We start from the raw sequence: 21,550 nt of genomic DNA on the forward strand, positions 1-21,550 counted from the left end.
CGCAGCCGAGCCGTGCCGGGCAGAGCCGTGCCGAGCCAGCCCGCCGAGGGGGGCGGGCGGCGCCGCTTATAAAGGCGGCGGGAGCGGGGTGGGGGAAAGCGCGTCCCTTCGCTGCGCTGCGGGACCGGCCAGCGGGGCCTGCCCAGCCCCGGCGGGGCGGAACGGCTCGGCTCGGCGGGGCTCGGCGGGGCATGGGCCGGCCCCCCCCCGCCGCCTGAAGGGATGGAGCGGCGGGCGCTGTGCGCGGGGCTGTACTGGCTGCTGCTGCCGCTCGCCCTGCTCGCCGGTGAGTGCGGCCGCACCGGCCCGGGGGCTTCGGGAGGGCTTTGGGGTGCGTGCGGTGTTCCCCCTCCACGCGTGAGCCGGGTCGCGGTGCTTTCCACCCGAGGGAGGCGGGCGGGACGCGCGGCTGTGGCGGCCCCCCCTTCCTCCAGCCCCACGCGGGACCGAGCCCGCTCCCGGGGAGCGCTGCGGCGCCTGCGGGCCGGGTGCGGGCACCCCCAGCACCGGGCACCCGGGGGCCGCTGAGGGCCAGAACCGTCCCGGTTTGTCGCCCCGCTCGCCACTCTGCCCGTTTCAGGGTGGGCGTGTGGAGGGCGCTGGGGCAGCGGGGATGGGCGATGCTCGGGGGGTGGCTGGCACCTATCGCGGCCCGTGCCCGGGTACCACGCCGCCGCCGGGAGCGGGGGCACCCAGCCGGGCTGCAGAGCCTCTGCAGGGCCGTGGCTCCCAGGCTGCTCCCTGCCCGCTTTAAGCAACGCTGGCCTTTGAAGGCAGATGCGCCACCCACCAAGGCAACCCTCTGGCTACCGGCCTGGAAAATACCCGTGTCCTGGGACGCGCCGAACAAGAATCAGCTCTTTGAACCCCGGTTGCTCAGGGGAGCCTGTTCGGGGACTCCCCGTTTACCTATAGACGCAAAGGAAAAAAACCCGTCTCCATAAACAGGATTGTTCAACGGGTTCCTTGTGCCCGGGCACAGGCAGGGTCTGGCTGCCGCTGGGCTCGCAGGACCCGTGCGTGGTGGCACGGCTTTTGGGCTAGCGTCACCCGGAGAAGGGGTGTGCGCCCAACCAGAGCAGTGTCCAGTCAAGCAGCCCCTGTCCCGGCTGCATTTTGGGGTGCATGGTGCTGGCCATGCCACCGGCACGGGGTGAGCCTCGCTGGCAGGGGAAGTTGGTGACTGTTGAAAAAGCTTCTTTATTTGCTCTGGTTTGCTCGAGGAGTGACTCAGTGCATCGCGCAGGATGTGAGGAGGTTAATTATAACCCTGCCTACGAGCGGGGCTGGGAAGGGAAGGTGGCCGGGTGCTGCTTGCACAAGGCCTCCCAGCCGGTGGGGTGACACCGCCGCTCCGGGGCGCGGGAGCTGCTGGGTGCATCCCGTGGGTGCACGGGGCGACACGTGGCCTCTGGGCGCGGCCTCGCGCATGGGGCCCGTTTGCCCCAATTTTGCCGATTTGGCTCCAAATTGTGCCAGGCTTGCTGGCATACTTGCCCTGCTCCGGTTTGGGATGTTGTGCTGGGGATGTGCCGTCTTCCGCTGCCGGTGATGCTGGTGGCGTTGGCGTTCCCCCCCGGTGAGCTCGTAGGTGGCTTGTTTAAATTTGGGGCCCCACTTGGGTGGGGGCTGCCCTGGAGGAGCGGCTCCCTTCTGCTCCAGCCGCTTGTCCAAATAGCCGTGGGGGTGACTCGGCGGGGGCCTGGGGCCTCGCACCTGCGCCAAGAGGGGAAACTGAGGCACAGGGGCATGTGGCTCGTCCTGCTGCACCTGGGGGGGGAGGAAGAGCCCCGGAGCACGACCCGCCTGCAGCACTTCCTTCCCCAGCAGTTAGGCTCTTCCCAAACGTCCGGAGGATGTTTCCTGGCGGCTCCCGGCCAGCTCCAGGCCAGTGGAGGTGCAGGAGCTGTGTGTCCCATGGCTCTGCTTGGGGCAGCCCCCGTTCCCATGGCTGGTACAGGCATGGATCCCTGCAATGCAGCTCCCAGCCGTGCCACGGGACGTATCCCCACCCTGCGCAGGGAGATGTCTCGGCTCCATCCTGCGTGCTGGGGATATTGGGGTGCACGGAGCCGACGGGGGCCTGCTGTGCCTTCCCAGCAGCATGCACCCCATGTGTGGGGGGACCAGGCAGCTCTGTGCCGAGACACCCAGGCTGGGTGATGGTTCTGGCTTACAGCTCTGGTGGCTCCTTGGTGCTCAGGCATAAGTGATGGGTGAGGGTGGCAGCCCCCCTCCCTGGGCTGTGGTGCCTCCCAAATCGCAAGGCCTGACTCGAGGTGAGGTGAGGACATGGCCCCTCTTGGATGAGCCCCCCTGCCTGGCCAGAAGGTGATGGGGTGCCAGGGGGTCCCTGAGGGGTCCTGGGTGCCACAGGGGGCTGCTACCCAGCTGGGTGCTGGTAGGCATGTGGGCTGCAGCCAGCTGCCTCCTGCGGTCAGGTGCTTTTTATAAAATGAAGGGAAATAAAAAAGAGGAGGGAAAAAAAAAAAAGAAGAAAACTTAAAAAAAAAAAAAAAGCCACCGCTGTCTCCAAGAGCAATAACTGCTGTTTCCTCCCCAGGCACACAGGGGGATGGGAGGCACCGGGCCGGCTGCCGGCAGCCTGCCTGGGCAGTGGTGCCCATCTCCCCAGGACTGAGCCTTTTGCAAAGCCCCACTGAGGTGGGTGATGCTGTGGGGGCTCCCTGGGGGTGCAGTGGGTCCCCACTTGGTGAGGAGGGGGATGTGTGTGTCTGTGTTTGGACACTCCTTAGCGCTACTGTATGGCAGCCACTGTCATGGGAATATTATGGTGGATCTGGGGATGTCTGCGTGTGATGGGGATGTGAGTCCTGGTGCGCAGGCGGGTGTGCAAGCGGGAGATAGGCACAGGCATGCTGGTGCTGAGCCCATGGCTCTGGAGGTCCCGAGGGCTGCTCCAGTCCCTTGGCACGGGCTGTGCCATCCCAGTGCTGGCCCCCATCCCAGTGCGTGCCCGCTGTAGGGGCTGCAGCTCCCGGGCTGTGGGTGCTGGGAAAGGGGGTGTCCCCAGGCACTGGAGTGGCAGCGAGCAGCTGCCCCACAGCCGCTGGGTTCCCTGTCCCGTGTGTTCCCTGTCCCGTCGCTGGCTGGCTGCTGGGGTTTCCCAGGCTGCAGCCGTGGCACACGCTGGCACCCAGCCCAGTGCCCTCCTGGGGCAGCTCCTGCGGCATCCCTGGGGAGCAGGGCTGGGGGCTGGCAGGAGCAGGATTAACTTTCCACAAAAACAGGATATGGCGGGTGAACCAGTGGGGCTGCTCCCTCTTCCCGGAAAGAGGAGCCGGGGCTGGGAACACGCCGGCGGCTGGCTCTGCCGACCCAGTGGCTGGCTGCTTTGGGGCTGACCGGATTTTTGGCGTGGGGAGAACCTCTGTGGCCGAGGTTCGTCAGCCTGCCTCTGGTTTACAGCCAGTGGATGCAGAGCGCAGGGTCCCGGGTGCAAAGTGCCACCCTGGGGAGCCTGTCTGGGTCACCCTGGGACCCCAGCTGGGGCCGGTTAGGGGGGAGGCAGGACTGGGCTGCAGGGAAGCAGCCTGGCAGAGCTGCCCACTTCCAGCAGCAGGTAACGGGCCTGTGTGAGAGCAGCAGGGCGGGCAGGGAATTAAAGAGCTCTTCTAATTAATCCTGAGCGGCCGCAGGTCCCCACAGAGCCAGCAGCTGCGCGGGTGCCAATCGGTGTATGGGCCATGTGTGGGCACAGGCGGGCTGGTGCCGTGGGGCTGGCGTGTGGGGCTCCCCATCACTGGCAGGGTCCGGGGAGCCCCCTGCCCCCCTGCTGTTGGGTATGGGTCCGTCCCTGGGAGCTGGCTGGGCACGGGATGGGTCTGGCACAGCCCCCTCCCTGCAAACCAAGCACCCAATCCTCTCCCACAGCTGCTCTTTCCCGGTGTGATTATGGTGGGAGAGACCCCAATGCCAGCTCTCCCCGGCTGCCCACACCTCACCGCTGGGTCCCTGCCCTCCCCCGGGTCCCCGCTGGCCTCCATCCCCTCCCACGGGGGGACCTCAAGGGGAGATTATGGGTTGCTGCGAAGGGAACCCAACACATCTCGCCCAGCTCCCTGGCGCTGCAATTTATCCTCCTCCCGGCACATTAACGTCGTTAATATTTCACTTGCCTCTGGTTGCCAGCAGCGGCCGCGGTGGCGGTGAACTCCTGGCAGCGTGGGAGCTGATCCGGCTGCTCCCGGGGCTCAGCAGGGGGGTCTGGGTTAGGGTCCAGGGTAACCTTGCTGGGGGTGCAAGGGGGATGCTCAGCACAGGCCAGATCCTGCCCTGTGTGTGTGGCAGAGGTGAAACCGTGGGGTGTCGTGGGTGATGGGTGCTGCTTGCGCAGGGTGGGGGACGGTGGGTGCCACGGTGCTGCACCCACCTGGCTCCTCACCGGGAGGATGGGTGCGGGCAGGTGGGTTTTGCTGTGGGGCTGCTCTCCCCACCATCACACTCCCCACATGCCAAACTGGTTTTTCTCCCGGCACTTTTCCTGCTGTCAGCACTGTGGGGAACCGGTTTCCTCCGACTGTGCAGGACAGAGCACCCACGCAGGCTGGCACCACGGCACGCCCCGGTGCAGCCGGCCCTGCCGAGGAGGTGTGGGTGCAAAGCTGGGCATCGTGGGCTGCGCCATGCCGGTGGGCTGTTGCCTGCCCAGCACACCATAAGCATCTTTTTAATGTGGTTTTTTGGGTTTGTTTTTTTTTTTTTTTTTCCTTCGTTATCCCTTAAAAGCTGGTTGAAGCTGGCAAGCACTGGCCACCCTGCCGGGAGCTTTCCTGGTGATGCCTCGAGCTGGAGCAGAGGGGGAACCATCAGCCAAGGGGTCCCATGGGTGCTGGTTTTCAGCCCCAGGGCGCAGTGGGGTGCCCTGCATTTGCAGGCAGCTGCTGCCAGCCCTTCCTGGTGCCACAGGTGACCCCAGGACACTGCCACCGAGGTGCCTGCTTTGTGCTGGCCCCTGCCCCGGAGTGACGTCCCCAGTCCCAAGTGCCAGTGGCATAAAATACATGGGTCACACTGTTGCTTTGGGCACGGGTGCTCCCTGCAGCGTGTGTGTGCCCAGCGATGCTGGTGGGTCTCCCCGCAGTGGCCGTGATTCCTGTCCTCCTCGCAGCTCTTGGGCAGACCCCAGGTGGGCGATGCTGGTGGAGCTCTGGTACAGCCAGTCCCCTCCGTGCCACCAGCACCCACAGGGTAGCCATGGCTGGTTCACCCAAAGGATGCTGCCCTGGTGCAGCGGTGGGGTCGGTGCTGGGGTGGAGGGTGCCAGTGGCTGCCGGGGGGCTGGTTGGCTCCCACAAAAGCCAGAGCAGTGGCTCGCCCCCGTGCTGGGAAGGCTCCTCTCAGCCCCGTCACCGCTGGCGGGAAGGAGAATATTTGCTCCATGAGATCATGGTTTGCCGAAATGTAGCCAGCAACCCTCGGCAGTGGGGAGGTGACACGTCCTGGGGTCACCGCGGAAGGGCGGCTGGTGGGATGGTGGTCCCAGTCCCCCCACCCTGGGCACCCTGTTGCCCCCCCCCCCTCGTGTGTGGGGGCTGCCTGCGCTGCCCGGGGCGGGGAGCCAGCTGGGGACCCTGGTGTGGGACCAGCTTTAGCCCCGACAGGTGCCACGTGGGATGTGGCCTGGGCTGCTGGGTGCGTTCCAGGTGCCTCCTCTCCCGTCAGCCCCGCACCCTCCAGGGACACCCTGGGGTGCTGGGCTGCTCATGGGGGGCGGCGCAGTGTCCCCCTCCACTGCGTTGTCCCTTGCCCCAGGATGTGCCGTCCCATTGAAGCCTTGTAAACACAGGAAGGGCTGTGCCGGGCTGGTGGTGCTGAGCACGTCTCCTGGCGCTTGGCCTGCCCCTCGCCTCGGCCCCCCAGCCCCATGGGGCCGGGGGCTGCCCTCTCGGCCCCCACTGCCTCTCCCTATTCCCAAGTGGGGTGCCAAGGGGAGCAGGTCCCCTGGCTACACAAAGCTGAGGTCCCCAACACTGGGGCTGTCCCCTCCCTGGGCTGCTCCGGGGGAATGTCACCTACCCAGAGTGGGGTCCCCCACCCTGGAGGGATACCCAAAGTGAGGTCCTGCCAGCCTGCTGGGGGGTGACACTGGGAAAGATTCCTCTGGTTTGCAGGGGAGAGGATGGGGGGACACCCTGGGACAGGGGCTCAGTTGAAAGCGAAGCTGCTGCGGTGCACAGCCCCCCTCCCCGTGACTCCCTTCCTCTCCGCTGGGCCGGCGGGTGCCTCGAAGTGGCCGTGCCCATCACCGTGGCCTCATGGCTGGGCAGCCACAGGTCTGTCCCGTGGCTGGTCCCAGCTCGAACTGCTCCATGTGGTGGTGTCTGTCACCGCTCGCCTGGCGTGTGCATGCAGCCGATGGGAACGCCACGTCCCGTGCGTCCCCAGGCACGGCGGCAGCTGCCCTGGGATGTCCCAGCCTTCGGTCTCTGTCCCCGCTGGTGGCAGCTCCACCGGGTGCTGGCTCATCCCAGCTCCCTTCCCAGCTCCTCATACGGTTTCCCGCCTGCAAACAAGCTGTAATTTAGGTCTAAAAATAAGCGAGAGGGAAGGTGGTGAGCTGGTGGCGTGCCTGTGCCGGGGCTGGGTGCAGGTGAGGGGCTGTGCCAGCCCCGGGGTGGCCGTGGGTGGGGGTCCCAGCCCAGCTGCGAGGCTCCCTGCGAACCGTGGCGTGGGCTTGCAGGAGTGATGTGCAAATGCAGCAGGTTCTGCTCATGGCTCTCGTCCCCCTGTCACCCCACATGTCTGGCAGTGTGTCCCCTCCCTGTGTGGGTCACTGGGACTGACCCAGCCCAGGCTCCTGCCTGTGTCCCTCCTCCCACCGGTGTCTTATGGGGGGCTTGAGCCCCCATCCAGGACTACCCATCATTTTGGGGTGCCTCTTGTTTTGGGGATCCCCAGGGTGGGAGGGAATGTAGCCAGGAGCCTAGTGGGGTGCAGCACCCTCCCGGTGCTGCATCCCTGGTGCTGATGCTGCCCGTACCTGTGCCCACAGCCTGCCTCTTCCGCTTCAACGTCCTCTCCCTGGTGTACCTGCTCTTCCTGCTGCTCCTGCCCTGGTTCTCGGGGCCCACCCAGCACTCTGCCAGAGGTAAGGGGCTCAGCCTGGGGTGCAGGGGGTGGGCAGCAGGGTGGGCAGCTCTGCCTGGGGGAGGTGGGCAGCGCGGGGGCTGCCAGCCATGCTGCAGTGGGTACCTGCCCTCCTTCCCCTGCGGTTTCCCCCCGGCTGAGCAGCGTGGCTCCGCGTGGCAGTGTTGCTCTGTTAATTATAGCCCAGTGTGGCTATTAATAGGCCTCCTGCTCCAAAACGGCCAGTTTTGAGCCCCAGCCTCATTAACCAGAAACCTCAGGGCCAGGCTGTGCCTGCCAGGTGGGCAGGGATGGACCACAAGCAGCCCCCCCACCCTGCCCGGGCACGTGTGTGGGGGGCACGGGGGATGCGTCGCCCGTGGTGGGTGCATGGGAGCATGTCCCCGGCAGCGGGTGCATGGGACATGCCCCTGTGCGGGGCAGGGGGTGTCATAGCCCCCGCTGTCTCTCTGCCCTCAGTGCCACGCTGAGCCGTGCTGTAGCACAAGCCAGCAGCGCCTGGCATGGCTGCAGCTAAAAGCTTTGCCCTCTGAATATTTCATGGGCTCGCACGGCCCCGCAGCCCGGGTGCTGCTGAGAGCCTTCATGCGGATTTACAGGAAAAAACAAGTGGAGGGAAATTTTTTGGCCCAGGGCCACCCCCCGGCCGGTGTGCAGCTGTGGTGGGCTCGCTGCCTGTCCCATGGCTGGGAAAATGGGCGCATGGCCCAGGGAGCCGGGTGGGATGGGGGCACAGCTGCAGCTGGTGGAAGATCTGACGGAGCTCACGGTGTGGGGGACCCCTTAGCAGCCACCCACAGTCCCCCTGCAGGACATTCCACCAGGGATCGGGATGGGGCTGTGAGCTGTGTCCCGATGCCAGTCCCCATACGGTGGGACCAGGGAAGCGCCTGATGCCAGCTGGGTTGGAAGGTGCTGCAGGGGCGACGGGAGGGAGTGTGGTGCTGGGGCTCTGGCTCCCTGCATTGCCCTGTGTCTCGGTTTCCCCAGTAATGCAGTAGAAAGGATGCTCTTAGGCTGTGCTGGGTGCATGGTGAGACGTGCAAAGTCCTGGTGGGACCCTGTCCCTGGGGAAGACCCCTCGCATCTCTGGGCACAGTTTCAGTGCACCCCTTCCCAGCTCTTCCCAAGGGTGCTAGGTCCCCGCTGGGGATGCTCGTTCTCCCCAGGGCCACCTTGGTCGATAGGTAATGGGTTGCCCGTGTCTCACAGGTCACACCAGCTGCCTCCTCAAAGCTCTGCTGGGCACCAGCATCCTCTTCCTCCTCGCCCACTTCGTTTTCCAGATATGCCTGTACATGCTGCCCGTCCTGGATCAGCTGCTGGGGCCCAGCTGTGAGTACAGGGCACCAGGGCAGGCTGCCGCAGGGGTGCCCGTGCCTGCCCTCGCCCTCCCACACCTCTGCTCCCCCAGGCTTCACCCACTCACTGTAGTGCCCTGGGGCTGGACCCCCAAGCAAGTGACATGCAGGTGCGGGGATCCCATCCTGCTGGGTGCTGGGGGGCCACTGGGGCTCTGCGGGATCCCAGCGCTGGTGCATGCTGTGCTGTGCCAGGGTGCCCACTTAGCAGCCGCTGCACTGGGCGCAGACCCCATCCAGGGCCCCCATGAGGTGGGACGTTCTCCCTATGGGGAAGCCCCCTGCTCTGGGTGGGCTCGGAGCCTGCCCACGTGGGGTCTGCCAAACCCAGTGCCTCCCTGCTTCCCCACAGGCAGCACCTGGGAGGTCCTTGCCCGCCACATCGGGGTCACCAGGTAAGGGCACCGCAGCAGTGTGGGGTGGGGGCTGGCAGTGGTGGGTGGGGGGCACCCCCAAGCCCTTCCCTGCCCCGTGTTCCCTGCTGCAGGCTGGACTTGAGCGACATCCCCAACTCGGTGCGTCTCGTGGCACCCGACGTCGGCATCCTGCTGGTCTCGTCCCTCTGCCTGTGTCTGTGCCGCCGCCTGGTCCCCAAGGCAGGTGCTGCCGCCCGTGGCCGGAGACCCGAGTCCCTGGAGCCCCTTGAGCAGGTGAGAGCCAGCCCAGGCGCCATCGGCAGCATCCCACCCAGAGCGTCCCACCAAGCCCCTCCAGCCTCCCTGGGGCATGGCGGGGGGTCTGCTCCCTGGGGAGGGCAGCCTGGCACATCGGGGCTTGTCAGAGAGGTGTCCCCGGTGGCTGGGGACCTGGGCTGGGGCAGTTTTGGCCGCCTGGCTGAGCAGGCGGTGGTGGAGGGGCTGGGCCATCACCACGGCACCTCCTGTGGGTTGGGGTGACTCTGCCGTGAGCAGTGCCCATGTTTGCTCCCACGTTGCCGTAGGGATCCCAGCAAACAGCCCGGCCCCACAGCACCGGTTGATGTGGGGCTGCCCCCGGTGAGGGGAGCGTGGTGTGGGCACCCCCAGGCTCCAGCTGGCACTGCCACACCGAAACCCCTGGGCTCGGGAAGGGCGGTTGGGGGGGGCTGCTGGCACCCAGCTGGAGCTCGCCCACAGGGTGCAGGGCTGGGTGCCGTGCCGTGCCAGCAGGGCACCGGGGTGCTGGGCTCACGGCACTGGCATCACCCGGGCAGACGCAACCCCAAGCTGATGGCACCCCCAAGCTCAGCAGACACCTCTCGGGGCTCAGCCCCGTTTTGGGGTGCTTGGCACTGGTCTGGGCTGTCGTGGCGGGCGCTCGGCTGCGGCTGGGCTGTAACCGGAGTGCCGGCCGATGCGAACGCCTTTGCCGTGAGCGCGGGGCCAGCGCGGGAGGCAGCCTGGAGAAGAGCTCAGTGCTGGGAACCTGGGTGCCGGCGCCAAGAAAAACAGCCGCCTTTCGGAGGTGCTTTCCAAGCGGCTAATGAGATAAACACGGCCCGGTGCCGGGCTGCGCGCCCGCACAGCACCGGGCAGGATGCCCCGGCTGTCCACCCATGCTCTCCCTCAAGTGGGAAAACTGAGGCATGGCCTGGAGCAGCCTGGAGCTGGTGGGCTGCCCAGGGTCAGGCCATGGGGCTCACGCCACGCTCTCCTCACCTGGCAGGGGGAAGAGGAGGACGTGGAGCGGCACGGTGGCACGGCTGACACGAACACGCCGCTGAGCACCAGGCTGCGGGTGACAGCTCACTGGCTGCTCTGGGTGGCTGGGAAGGGCCTGGCCATCCTGCTGCTGGCCTTGGCTGGTGGGTATGGGACGTGGGGGGTATTCGATGCGCTGGGGGGTGTCTTGGTGACCATACTGCCAGAGGCAATGCTTGGCCCAGGGCAGGATGCTGGGCTGGGGGCTGCGTGGCCGGAGGATGCTCGGCTGTGCACTGACTGCCTGTGGGTGCTGCTCCCCAGGGATCACCCTGCCTTCCGCCTCCTCCAGCGTCTACTATCTGCTCTTCGTGGGGCTGTGCACGTGGTGGGCTTGCCACCTCCCCGCCAGCCGCCTTGCCTTCAACACCCTCTGCATCCTTGTCGCCGTCTACGCTGCCGGCCACCTTGTCTGTCTCTATGCCTACCAGTCACCCTTCGTCCAGGGGGTCTTCCCGCCCCCCACCATCTGGGCACGGTGAGTCCCTGGGGAGGGAGCCGTGCCGTGGGTCCCTGTGCCACCCTGGTGGAGTGGCCAGCCCGATGCCTTGCTTGGCTCCCATCCCACTGCCAGCTGCAGCGGGGAGGGTGCTCAGAGGCTACCCAGTGAAGCCATGTGCGGTGCCAGCACCGGGACGGGACCTTGGCTCATGATGGGGGTCCCGGTTGCAGGGGTAATGCCAGCTGCTCCATCCCTGCAGGGTGTTCGGCTTCAAGGACATCGTCCTGTACCTCAACTGCTCCCGGCCCAACGCCCTGGTGCTCAACACTGGCCACCCCTGGCCCGTCTACGCCAACCCCGGCATCCTGCTCCTGCTCTACTACACCATGGCCACCCTGGTGAAGCTGCGCCGGCTGGACGCTAGGGTGAGGGGCTGCAGGGCACAGCCGGACCCCTTGCTGATGCCCAGTGCACCCTGCTGCTCTGACTGCCGCAGCCCTGGCACCGGGGGTGCCTGGTGGAGGGGAGGTGGGGGTCAGGGGGGTGCCTGCAGCAGGCCTCCCCCCCCGGCAGCTGCAGCGGTGTGCCCTGAGCTGGCTCCTGCCCCTTGCAGAGAACCGTGGCGCCAGCACAGCCACCAGCGAGGGAGTTGGTGGAGCTGGAGAGCTGGCCCAAGAACTCCGATGGCATAGCTGAAGACACCAAGGTGGGTTTGGGAGGGATGTGCCCCCCCGGTGATGGGGGAACAGGTATGGGGTGCTCTGGGGGTGCCAGGGTGGGCTCTGAGCCCTTTCTGCCCCCCCAGCCCATGCTGTCCTCCAGCACCGGGAAGCCGGGCAGCGACACTGAGAACTGCACTGTCCACGTCATGGGCAACTTGCCACAGCCGGGTAAGCCCGTCCTCACCACCTCCCCCTGCCCAAGCCCTGCCCATGGCCCAGGGGGTGGCTCACGGTCCCCTTCCCCGTGGCCAGGCAGGAGGCGTCCAACGGAGCGGCTGCCCCTGCACACCCTGGGCCACGTCATCATGAACCAGAGTTATGTCTGCGCCCTCATCGCCATGATGGTAAGGGGCTGGGGAGGGGGATGGGCACGGAAGGGCCACCTCCCAGCCTGAGCCCGGGCGAGCAGCCACATCCCACCTGCCTGCAGGTGTGGAGCATCACCTACCACAGCTGGCTGACCTTCGTGCTGCTGCTCTGGGCATGCCTCATCTGGACGGTGCGCAGCCGGCATCACTTCGCCATGCTCTGCTCGCCCTTCCTCCTCCTCTACGGCATCGCTCTCTGCAGCCTGCAGTACGTCTGGTGCATGGACCTGGCCCCCGAGCTGCCCACCCGTGTCGGCTTCATGAGCCTTGAGCAGCTGGGGCTGGTGCGCCCCAAATATCCCTGCTTGGACCTGGGGGCTAAGGTAAGCCCGGTGCTGTCCCTGTCCCCGTCCCTGCCAGCACCCAGCTGTCCCTGCTCACCGCCTGTCCCCACAGCTCCTGCTCACCCTCACCTTCTGGCTGCTGCTGCGGCAGTTCGTTAAGGAGAAGCTGCTAACGAGGAGGTGCCCAGCCACCCCGCTCCTGGAGGTGACCATCTCGGACACAGGTGAGGGCTCCCAGTGTCACCCACTCAGAGGGACCCTGTGCCAGGCTGAACGTCCCCAGGGTGCAAGCGCCCGGAGAGAGGCAGCTACTGGGTGTGGGGGGGACACATGTGCCCCCCGCCCGACTGCCTGCAGCCCCTTCCCTGCCTGGCAGAGCCCAGCCGGCAGCAGGACGTGCTGAAGGCACTGGGGGACCTGGTGCGGGATTTCTACGCCAAATACTGGATCTGTGTCTGTGCTGGCATGTTCATCGTGGTGAGCTTCGCCGGGCGCCTCGTTGTCTACAAGATCGTCTACATGTTTCTCTTTCTCCTCTGCCTCACCCTCTTCCAGGTAGGGGGGCTGGGCACCCCTCCCTGTCCCCATCCCCGTCGCTGGCGCGGCCCCGCTGATGTCCCTGTCCCCGCAGGTGTACTACAGCCTGTGGCGCAAGGTGCTGAAGGGCTTTTGGTGGCTGGTGGTGGCATACACCATGCTGGTGCTCATCGCTGTCTACACCTTCCAGTTCGAGGACTTCCCCATGTACTGGAGAAACCTGACAGGCCTCACCAATGAGCAGTGAGTGTCCCCAACCCGCCGGGGGGTCCCTGCTGCTGCCAGCCCCAGGGTGGCACCAGGACGTGGCCAAGGGATGCGTTGCGAATGGGGAAACTGAGGCACAGGGGGAGTGGGGGTTGAGCTCCAGTGTGGTGGCTGAATGCCCATGCAGGATGGGCTGGATGTGGCCTCACATTAACCCTCCTGTCCCTGTCCAGGCTGGGCGACCTGGGCCTGGAGCAGTTCAGCGTCTCCGAGCTCTTCTCCAGCACCCTCATCCCAGGCTTCTTCCTCCTGGCCTGCATTCTCCAGCTCCATTACTTCCACCGCCCCTTCATGCACATCACTGACCTGGAGCACATCCCCGCTGCCTCTCCGCCACCCCGCGCCATCCCCAGGTAAAGCCCTGTGCCAGGGTGACCACCCCTGCACCTCGAGCCCCCCGTCCCTGCTCTGAGCCCACCTCCCCACAGGCCAGAGGAGCTGTATGGGAGCCGGCTGCTGCGGGGTGCACCTGCTGCCGAGAGCGCCGAGACAGGCGACTCCAGCACTGTGTCACAGGGTACCAGTCAGGGATGGGGGGACAGGGCTGGATGGGGTGTCCTCCAAGGTGGGAAGGGGCTGGAGGGGAGGCAGGGGTGGATTTGGGGTGTCATCCGAGTGTGGGAGGGTACAGGGATGGGTTCGGGCATCCTCTGAGCCAGGAAGGGGCTGGGAATGGGTGCAGGGATGAATTTGGGGTGTCCTCCAAGGCTAGGTGGGGATGAGTATGGGTTGGGGTGTCCTCTGAGCCAGGAAGGGGCTGGGAACAGCTGCAGGGATGGTGGATTGGGGTGTCCTCCAGGTCTGGGAGGGTCTGAGGATGCATTGGGGTGTCCTCTGATCCAGGAAAGGCCTGGGAGAGTACAGGGATGGATTAGGGTGTCCTCCAAGGCTGGAAGGTTGTGGGAATGGATTGGGGTGTCCTCCAAGGGTGGGAGGATACAGGGATGGGTTGGGGTACCCTCTGAGCCAGAGTGGCTGCAGGGGTGTCCGTGACAGTCCATGTCCCTGCAGCGCCCACCAAATGGGGGCTGGTGCTGGAGCGCCTGATCGTGCTGGGCTGGACCTTCTCGGACAAGCTGACCCGTGGGCAGGTCTTTGTGGGGCGTCTACTGGAGCTCCACATCCTCAAGCTGGTGGCTCTTTACACTGTCTGGGTGGCCCTGCAAGAGGTACCAGCCCTGGGATGCCGGCATGGGGGGGCTCAGCCAGGCACCCTGGGGTGCTGACGTGGCCACTGCCCCAGGTATCGCTGATGAACTTCTTGCTGGTGCTGCTGTGGGCCTTCGCCATGCCCTACTGCCGGTTCCGCCACATGGCCTCCTGCCTCTCCACCGTCTGGACCTGCATCATCATCGTCTGCAAGATGCTCTACCAGCTCAAGATTGTCGACCCCCACGAGTACTCCAGCAACTGCACCCAGGTGCCTGGGCGGCCGTGCCAGGGGCATGCCTGGTTCTTGGGATGCTTGTGGGTTCCCTGGCTGGAGGGGGGGTCTGGTGGCAGGGGCGAGGGGTGCTGACGCCTGGTGGTGCTCCTCTTTGCAGCCCCAGCAAAATGGCACCAACCTGAGCCCAGAGGAGCTGGGCAACTCCACGCTGTACCGCGGCCCTGTGGACCCTGCCAACTGGTTCGGCATCCGCAAGGGCTACCCCAACCTGGGCTACATCCAGGTGGGCATGAGGACACCCTATCTGTGGAGAGCACCGTGTCAGGGGGATGCTCGGTGGCATGCCATGGTCCTGAGCATCCCCCCCACCCTCCCTGCCCCCAGAACCACCTCCTGGTGCTGCTGCTGCTGGTGTTCGAGGCGGTGGTGTACCGGCGCCAGGAGTACTACCGCAAGCAGGAGCAGCTGGTGGCCCCCGTCACAGAGACCATCTTTGAGGACATCTCCCGTGAGCACCTCGACCACGGCCTCGGCAGCTGTGCCAAATACTTCCTCAACTATTTCTACTACAAGTTTGGCTTGGAGGTGGGGAGCAGGTGCTGCGGGGTGGGGTCCTACCACTCCCAGCACCCCGGGGCTGAGCCTCTGCATCCCCCCCGCCCCAGATCTGCTTCCTGATGACGGTGAATGTGATCGGGCAGCGAATGAACTTCATGGTGATCCTGCACGGCTGCTGGCTGGTCGTCATCCTGACACGGCGCCGGCGGGCGGCCATCGCCCGCCTCTGGCCCAAGTACTGCCTCTTCCTCGTCGTCTTCCTCCTCTACCAGTACCTGCTGTGCGTGGGCATGCCGCCCGCTCTCTGCGTGGGTAAGGGGCAGGGCTGGGGGCACCTGGCCTTCGCACGGGTCAGTGCAGTGGGGGTCCGTGTGCGGGCAGGCTGCCTGCCCTGGCTCGGGGCTGGGGGCTGGCATGCAGTGTGCCCGCTGCCCCCCAGACTATCCATGGCGCTGGAGCCGGGCCCTCCCCATTAACTCGGCGCTCATCAAGTGGCTCTACCTGCCCGACTTCTTCGTGCCCCCCAAATCCACCAACCTCATCAGTGAGTATCCCCCTCCCCAGCCCCAGCCGCCCCCTACCCACTGGGTGCCCTGGCTCCCTGCTCCAGCCGCGGCCATGGGGGTCCCAGGCAGGCAGGAGGGGTGGGAGGAGTTTGGTCAAACCCCACCCCCTTTGGGGAGGAGGGGCCTGGGGAGACCACATCCCGTTTGGGGGAAGCTTAATAAAGTGTCTGAGGGGAGGAACCCAGAGGGGGAGGAGCATGGAGAGGTCACGCCCCCTTGTGAAAAGATCAATGAAACTCGGAGAGGGAGGAGCCTGGGGAGGCCACGCCCCCTTGCGAAAAGCCCAAATTAAATACATCCGAGGGGGAGGGGCCGAGGGGCCACGCCCCCTTTGGGAAAACTCAAGCTCGCCTCCCTTGGGGGAGTGGCCTGGTATGCCCCACCCTTTTGGGAGGGGCTTGATGGGTGCCACGCCCTTTGGAGGAAAGGGGTGTGGCCTACCAGAGCCCCACCCTCCCGGGCTGAGCCTTATGCCTGCAGATGACTTCGTGCTGCTGCTGTGCGCGGCCCAGCAGTTGCGGGTGTTCAAGGCCGAGCGCACCGAGGAGTGGCTGCGTGCAGCTGGCGAGAACAGCGACCGGCTCGACCTGGCCCGGGACCCCCACAATCCCACGCCCAACTTCATCCACTGCCGGTGGGCACCCGCCGCTGCATGGCACTGCTGGGGCTGGGGTGGGCTGGGGTGCCTGGGGCCGTGGGGGTGGGACCTCCCCTGGGGTGGGACTCCTTGGGGGATGGAGTCCCCCTCCCCCCCTGGCCCCCAGAATGACACCCCTTGGGATGTGGACAGGATGAGACCCCCAAGCAGTAGGACCTGCTGGGTTAGGATCCTCTAGGATGGGGATGGGAGCCAGCCAGTGCTGGGAACCCTTAGGGGCAGGGAAACCCGCCCCCTGATGCTGGCACGGGACCCCCTGCCACTAGGATGGTGCCCCCAGACTGGGACAGGAGCACCCTGAAACTGTGTTGGAAGGAGATGTGGTGGTCCAGGACACCCCTGGTGATGGTGCAGGACCCCTGTGGGCACTGGGACCCCACAGACTGGGACAAAGCACTTTTTGTCTCCAGGATGGGGCTGATTTGGGGACTGGGACCATGCTGGTTTGGCTGGTGTGTGGGGTAGCATCTCACTGCACCCTAAACCTGCGTGGTGGCAAGCATAGGTGCTGGGAGGAGATGGGGACCCTGCTCTGAGGACCCCATCCCACAGGTCATACCTGGACATGGCGAAGGTGGTGGTCTTCCGCTACCTTTTCTGGTTTGTCCTGGTGGTGGTCTTCATCACCGGGGCTACCCGCATCAGCCTCTTTGGCCTTGGCTACCTGCTGGCCTGCTTCTACCTCCTCCTCTTCGGCACTGCCATGCTGCGCAAACCAGCACGGGCTCGCCTCGTGCTCTGGGACTGCCTCATCCTCTACAACATCACCGTCATCATCTCCAAAAACATGCTGTCGGTGAGGACTGCTAGTCCCTGGCTAGGCAATGGCACCTGGGCTGCTCCTCTGGGCCACCCACCCCCTGGGCATCCCCTGGGGAGGGGATGGGTGGCAGCACTGTCCCCATCTCGCTGTCCCCAAGCTAGCCCATCACTCTGCCCTCTCTTCCTGCAGCTCCTCTCCTGCGTCTTCGTGCAACAGATGCAGAGCAACTTCTGCTGGGTGATCCAGCTCTTCAGCCTGGTCTGCACCGTCAAGGGCTACTATGACCGTGAGTTGCCAGCTTGTTGGGGTCTGGGGGCTGCCCTGCCTGAGCTGGTGGGATTGGGGGTGCAGGTTGGGGCTGCTGCCTGACCTGCCTGCACCTCTGCCTGCCAGCCAAGGAGATGGGCAAGGACCAGGACTGCTCGCTGCCCGTGGAGGAGGCGGGCATCATCTGGGACAGCATCTGCTTCTTCTTCCTCCTGCTCCAGCGCCGCGTCTTCCTCAGCTACTACTACTTACATGTTATGCTGGACCTCCAAGCCTCTGCCCTGCAGGCTTCCAGGTGGGATTGAGGTCCTGGAGGGTCCCTGTGGGTGCCGGTGTGTGGGGGTGCCCCCCTTCACCCTCCCGCTGTCCCTGCAGGGGCGTCGCACTGTTCAAGGCCAGTGTCCTGAAGAGCATGCACTCCCACCGGCAAGCTGAGAAGAAGTCGCTGGCCCAGCTGAAACGGCAGTGAGTGGGTTTTGGGGGGGTACCTGGGAACCCTCTCTGCAGCTACCAGCACCTTGGGACACCCCTGTGTTGGGGGGTGGCTGGGGGTGCCCCCAGGGGGTTTGGGGGAGCAGGCTCCACAGCAGCCTCTGCCCGGCAGGATGGAGCGGATCCGAGCCAAGCAGGAGAAGTACCACCAGGAGCGGCTGCCCGGCAGTGGTGGCGAGGGGCAGGATGAGGCCAGGCCAGGTGAGAGCTGGGGGGTCCCTCCCGTCCCCCCCAACCCCTCTCCGGGCACAGCAGAGTGACTGTGACCCATGGCCAACACTTGTCCCGGTGGAGCCCCACGGAGCTGCGGTGAATCCCCTCCCCGCGCCACCGGCTCGCCCCTGTGGCGGGTGCCCCGCGTGCAGCCGTTCTCAGCCCCCTCCCCATCTGCCGTCCCACAGCGCCCGGCAGCCCGGCGGACCCTTCCCGGCAGAGGGAGCGGTGGTGGCGGCCATGGTTAGACCACGCCGCAGGTACTGCCCCGGCACGGGGCGTAACGGGGCGCAGCCCCTCGGCAAGGTCCCTCCGCTGGGGACCACTAACACCCACGGGGAGCGGTGGCGATGATGGTGCTTTTGGCAAGATGACACCCTGCATGTCCCCTGTCCCCGTGCTCGGCCCGCAGGGCACTAACCAGGGCTTCTCCACTTCCCAGCACTAACGGGGCGTTGGACTGGGGGTGCTGGGCTGGGGTTGGGGTTACCAGCATCGCTTGTCACGGATGCCGGAGGGACCCCGCTTTGGTGACGTGGGAGTTGGGTTATTCACCCTGATGGTGAGGATCCCCCCGGGTGTCCTCGGCACTGTGCCAGCAGCGCCGTGCCAGGCAGGGCGCCCTGGGGAGATGGCAGCAGGGCCGGCCTGGGCGCCAGCCATGCCGTGATGCCCTGTGCCATGGCGCCGGCCATGCCATGACACCCCGTGCCACCCTGGCAGTGCTGCATTCAGGGGAATACTTCCTCTTCGAGTCGGACAGTGAGGAGGAGGAGGAGGCGGTGGTGCCAGAGGAGCCACGGCCGGGCAGGCAGAGTGCCTTCCAGGTGAGCATGGCTGCAGGGCTGGGGGGCCTGGGGGCGCTGGCGGTGGCACTCACAGCCCCCCTCTCCCTGCCAGCTCGCCTACCAGGCCTGGGTGACCAACACCAGGACGGCACTGCGGCAGCAGGAGCAGCAGCAGCCAGAGCCACCCGGTACCGAGGTCGCTGCAGGTGGGTCTGGCTCACCCCAAAATGGGGCTGGGGTCCGCGGGGGGACACCGCCCTGTCTCGTGCCCGCTGTTTTCCCTGGCAGCAGTCAGCATCCTGTAACGGGGCATTGACTCAGTGGGGTTCCTGGCATGTGTGTGGACTCTCTGATGGCTGCAGTGGGTTTGGGCACAAGCCATGCAGCTCTCCTTTGGTGCCCATGCTGGTTTTGAAGCTGAGAGGGGACACACGGGGTGATGAGCAGGAGAGCCCCAGTGGGGGCCAGAAATGATGTCCATCCTCTGCTGAGCTGGTGCTACCCCTTTCTGGGGGAATCTGACCCGTGCAGAGGACAGCGGAGCGAGAGAGGAAGAGTTGCAGGCACCCGAAGAGGCTGAAGGCCAGGAGGAAGAGGAGGAGGAAGGCTCAGGTAGGTGGGCAGCAGGATTGCAGCACAGGGGGATGCTGGGGTGGTCTGAGCAGGCATGAAGTGACACACACACACACACACACACACACACACACACACACACCCCGCCTCTCTCTTCTTGCCCTGGCAGAGCGGGGCAACGTGGTGCAGCGCGTGCTGAACACCCTGCGGTTCCTGTGGGTGCTGTGCCGGGCCATGGTGGACGGGCTGACCCAGTGGCTGGACGCCTGCACCCGGGAGCACGCTGACATGTCCACTGTCCTGCGCCTCGAGAGATACGTCCTCACACAGCGGCTGGCCAGGGTGAGCCGGGGGGGGACACAGGGGCACGGCAGGGCAGAGGGGGTGGCAGCCCCACGGTGGCACTGACCACCTGCCCGCTGCAGGGAGAGGATGTGCACCGCGGGGTCCTGGATGAGCTCTACCTGCTGCCGCCGGAGGAGCCCCCAGAGGAGCCAAGCCCACAGGGGACTGGGGGTACAGACCCCCAGAACAGCATCGCTTCCAGGCAGGTGCATAGATACCCCCCAGGGGGGCAGCCAGCAGCGCCACAGGCAGGGGCTGGTGGCAGGGAGCTCACCCCTGTCCCTGTGCCGTCCCCAGCAGGCACCGAGGAGCTACCCCCACCCCAGTGGGATGCCTGCTTCCCACTGGCAGCCAGGAGCAGGTGACACCCTGGGGGTCCCAGGAGGATGTGGCAGGGTCTCGGGAGCTCCTGGCCCTTCCCCAGAACCGCAGCCGGACAGCCAGTGAGCTCCTCCTGAGCAGGTACGGGGCTGTGGGGATGTGGGGCTGGCGGGGCTGGGGGCAGTGGGGCTGGCTCACCCCCCTCCCCACACCTTGCAGGCGGCTGTACTTCCCCGAGCTGGAGGAGTCGGAGCGGTTTTATCAATCCCACAACCGGTTCCTGAAGCTGCTGCTGGCCGGGTACCGCTGCGTGGCTGCCCACTCCGAGCTGCTCTGCTACTTCATCATCATCCTCAACAACATGGTGACTGCCTCCGTCATCTCGCTCTTCCTGCCCATCCTCGTCTTCCTCTGGGCCATGCTCTCCATACCCCGGCCCAGCAAGCGCTTCTGGATGACCGCCATCATCTTCACTGAGGTGGGCAGTGGGTGCCTGAGGAGGGGGTGATGCCACCCGGCCCCCCAGCTGCCACTGATCCCAACTTCTCCGCAGGTGATGGTGGTGGTGAAATACCTCTTCCAGTTTGGGTTCTTCCCCTGGAATGGCTACGCCATGCTGGTGCGCAACGAGGGCAAGCCCTTCTTCCCACCCCGCATCCTGGGCTTGGAGAAGACTGACCGGTACATCAAGTATGACCTCATCCAGCTCCTGGCGCTCTTCTTCCATCGCTCCCTGCTGCTGGTGAGCCCTGGGGCACGGGCACCACTGTGGGCATTGCCTGGGTGGGCGCCCCTGGGAGCTGGACGTGCTCCTGGGGGTGATGGGTGCTCTGGAGAGCACCCAGTGGGTGCTTGGTGGCTCTGCCTTGGTTTCCACCCCAGGCACCCATTGCTGGTTGGGTCCCTGGGATGCAATGGGAGCTGATGCTGCGGGATGGGGGGATGCGGTGCATGGGGATGGGGGACATCAGGAGCCCCGTCCCCCTGACCACGGCCCTCCTCAGTCCTATGGGTTGTGGGACCACGAGGAGGACCCCTTCCCCAAGAAGAAGGCAGAGGCGGAGCGGGTAGAGGATGAGGAAGAGGAGGAGAGGCGGGAGGAAGCAGCATCCCCGCCGCCCGCAGTGGACAAGGAAGGGATGGAGGCGCTGGCAGAGCCAGGGACACTGGGTGCAGCCGCGGGGCCGGAGTTGGAGGGCGATGCCGTGGGGCAGGCAGAGGAGGCTGGGGCCACGCAGCTCCGCTTCAGGAGGAAGAGGCGGCAGGGGAAGAAGCAGCCAGAGGCAGCTCCGGAGGAAGGTGAGCACCAGCTCTCACCCCTCACACCCCGGCAAGGGACAAGGCTGGTGTCCCCCAGGGCAGAGGGGTGCTGGGGCCACGCAGGATGCAGCCCTGCAGGACCCTGCCTGTCACCCATGCTGCACCTCACTCACAGGGGATGGGGAGGAGGAGGAGGAGGAGGAAGAGGAGGAGGAAGAAGAAGCAAAACAGAGCCACGCTCAGAGGAAGCTGAAGGCGTTTGGGCTGCGGGTCAAGCTCTTTTTCCTCACCATGTGAGTGCCCGCGGCGCTGGTTGGAGTGGGGGATGCGGGGTGCAGCTCCTGGTCACACGTTCCCTCTGTTGGTCCCCTCCAGGGCACAGAACATGTACCGGCCGGTGCGCGGGTTCTTCCGGGACATCCTGCACACCCAGCACCGGGCAGCCACCGACGTCTACGCCTTCATGTTCCTGGCAGATGTGGTTGACTTCATCATCATCGTCTTCGGCTTCTGGGCCTTCGGGGTGAGCAGAGCCCTCCTGCAGGGCACCAGCCGGCCAGCTCCCACCGCAGGGACGGGCTGGGCTCTG

At 65.9% G+C, this 21,550-nt stretch overlaps 1 protein-coding gene across 5 annotated transcripts in view; it reads left to right on the forward strand.

Annotated features, from left to right (window-relative positions):
- The window catches only part of PIEZO1 (piezo type mechanosensitive ion channel component 1), a 24,657-nt gene continuing 3,107 nt past the window's right edge, over positions 1 to 21,550 (forward strand). The window contains exons 1-41 of one of the 5 annotated variants that reach the window (XM_056360733.1): positions 1 to 286; positions 7,016 to 7,111; positions 8,323 to 8,445; positions 8,824 to 8,866; positions 8,959 to 9,121; positions 10,116 to 10,254; positions 10,415 to 10,628; positions 10,852 to 11,017; positions 11,206 to 11,298; positions 11,398 to 11,482; positions 11,567 to 11,658; positions 11,745 to 12,005; positions 12,079 to 12,190; positions 12,343 to 12,521; positions 12,598 to 12,746; positions 12,944 to 13,123; positions 13,199 to 13,287; positions 13,782 to 13,939; positions 14,014 to 14,190; positions 14,315 to 14,440; positions 14,542 to 14,742; positions 14,823 to 15,027; positions 15,155 to 15,259; positions 15,762 to 15,915; positions 16,492 to 16,735; positions 16,892 to 16,988; positions 17,096 to 17,264; positions 17,345 to 17,434; positions 17,574 to 17,662; positions 17,863 to 17,934; positions 18,398 to 18,501; positions 18,575 to 18,668; positions 18,994 to 19,074; positions 19,205 to 19,377; positions 19,461 to 19,582; positions 19,678 to 19,842; positions 19,921 to 20,179; positions 20,255 to 20,443; positions 20,706 to 21,000; positions 21,137 to 21,254; positions 21,337 to 21,484. In XM_056360733.1, the coding sequence (XP_056216708.1) occupies positions 223 to 286; positions 7,016 to 7,111; positions 8,323 to 8,445; positions 8,824 to 8,866; positions 8,959 to 9,121; positions 10,116 to 10,254; positions 10,415 to 10,628; positions 10,852 to 11,017; positions 11,206 to 11,298; positions 11,398 to 11,482; positions 11,567 to 11,658; positions 11,745 to 12,005; positions 12,079 to 12,190; positions 12,343 to 12,521; positions 12,598 to 12,746; positions 12,944 to 13,123; positions 13,199 to 13,287; positions 13,782 to 13,939; positions 14,014 to 14,190; positions 14,315 to 14,440; positions 14,542 to 14,742; positions 14,823 to 15,027; positions 15,155 to 15,259; positions 15,762 to 15,915; positions 16,492 to 16,735; positions 16,892 to 16,988; positions 17,096 to 17,264; positions 17,345 to 17,434; positions 17,574 to 17,662; positions 17,863 to 17,934; positions 18,398 to 18,501; positions 18,575 to 18,668; positions 18,994 to 19,074; positions 19,205 to 19,377; positions 19,461 to 19,582; positions 19,678 to 19,842; positions 19,921 to 20,179; positions 20,255 to 20,443; positions 20,706 to 21,000; positions 21,137 to 21,254; positions 21,337 to 21,484 (5,883 nt within the window). In that variant the 5' untranslated portion in view covers positions 1 to 222. Of the gene's footprint in view, positions 287 to 2,576; positions 2,665 to 7,015; positions 7,112 to 8,322; positions 8,446 to 8,823; positions 8,867 to 8,958; positions 9,122 to 10,115; positions 10,255 to 10,414; positions 10,629 to 10,851; positions 11,018 to 11,205; positions 11,299 to 11,397; positions 11,483 to 11,566; positions 11,659 to 11,744; positions 12,006 to 12,078; positions 12,191 to 12,342; positions 12,522 to 12,597; positions 12,747 to 12,943; positions 13,124 to 13,198; positions 13,288 to 13,781; positions 13,940 to 14,013; positions 14,191 to 14,314; positions 14,441 to 14,541; positions 14,743 to 14,822; positions 15,028 to 15,154; positions 15,260 to 15,761; positions 15,916 to 16,491; positions 16,736 to 16,891; positions 16,989 to 17,095; positions 17,265 to 17,344; positions 17,435 to 17,573; positions 17,663 to 17,862; positions 17,935 to 18,397; positions 18,502 to 18,574; positions 18,669 to 18,993; positions 19,075 to 19,204; positions 19,378 to 19,460; positions 19,583 to 19,677; positions 19,843 to 19,920; positions 20,180 to 20,254; positions 20,444 to 20,705; positions 21,001 to 21,136; positions 21,255 to 21,336; positions 21,485 to 21,550 lie in introns of those variants that run through there. The other 4 variants (XM_056360734.1, XM_056360736.1, XM_056360735.1 and 1 more) reach the window with 4 other exon arrangements.

Source organism: Falco biarmicus, chromosome 15, assembly GCF_023638135.1.
Source record: "Falco biarmicus isolate bFalBia1 chromosome 15, bFalBia1.pri, whole genome shotgun sequence".
Classification (NCBI taxonomy): domain Eukaryota; kingdom Metazoa; phylum Chordata; class Aves; order Falconiformes; family Falconidae; genus Falco; species Falco biarmicus.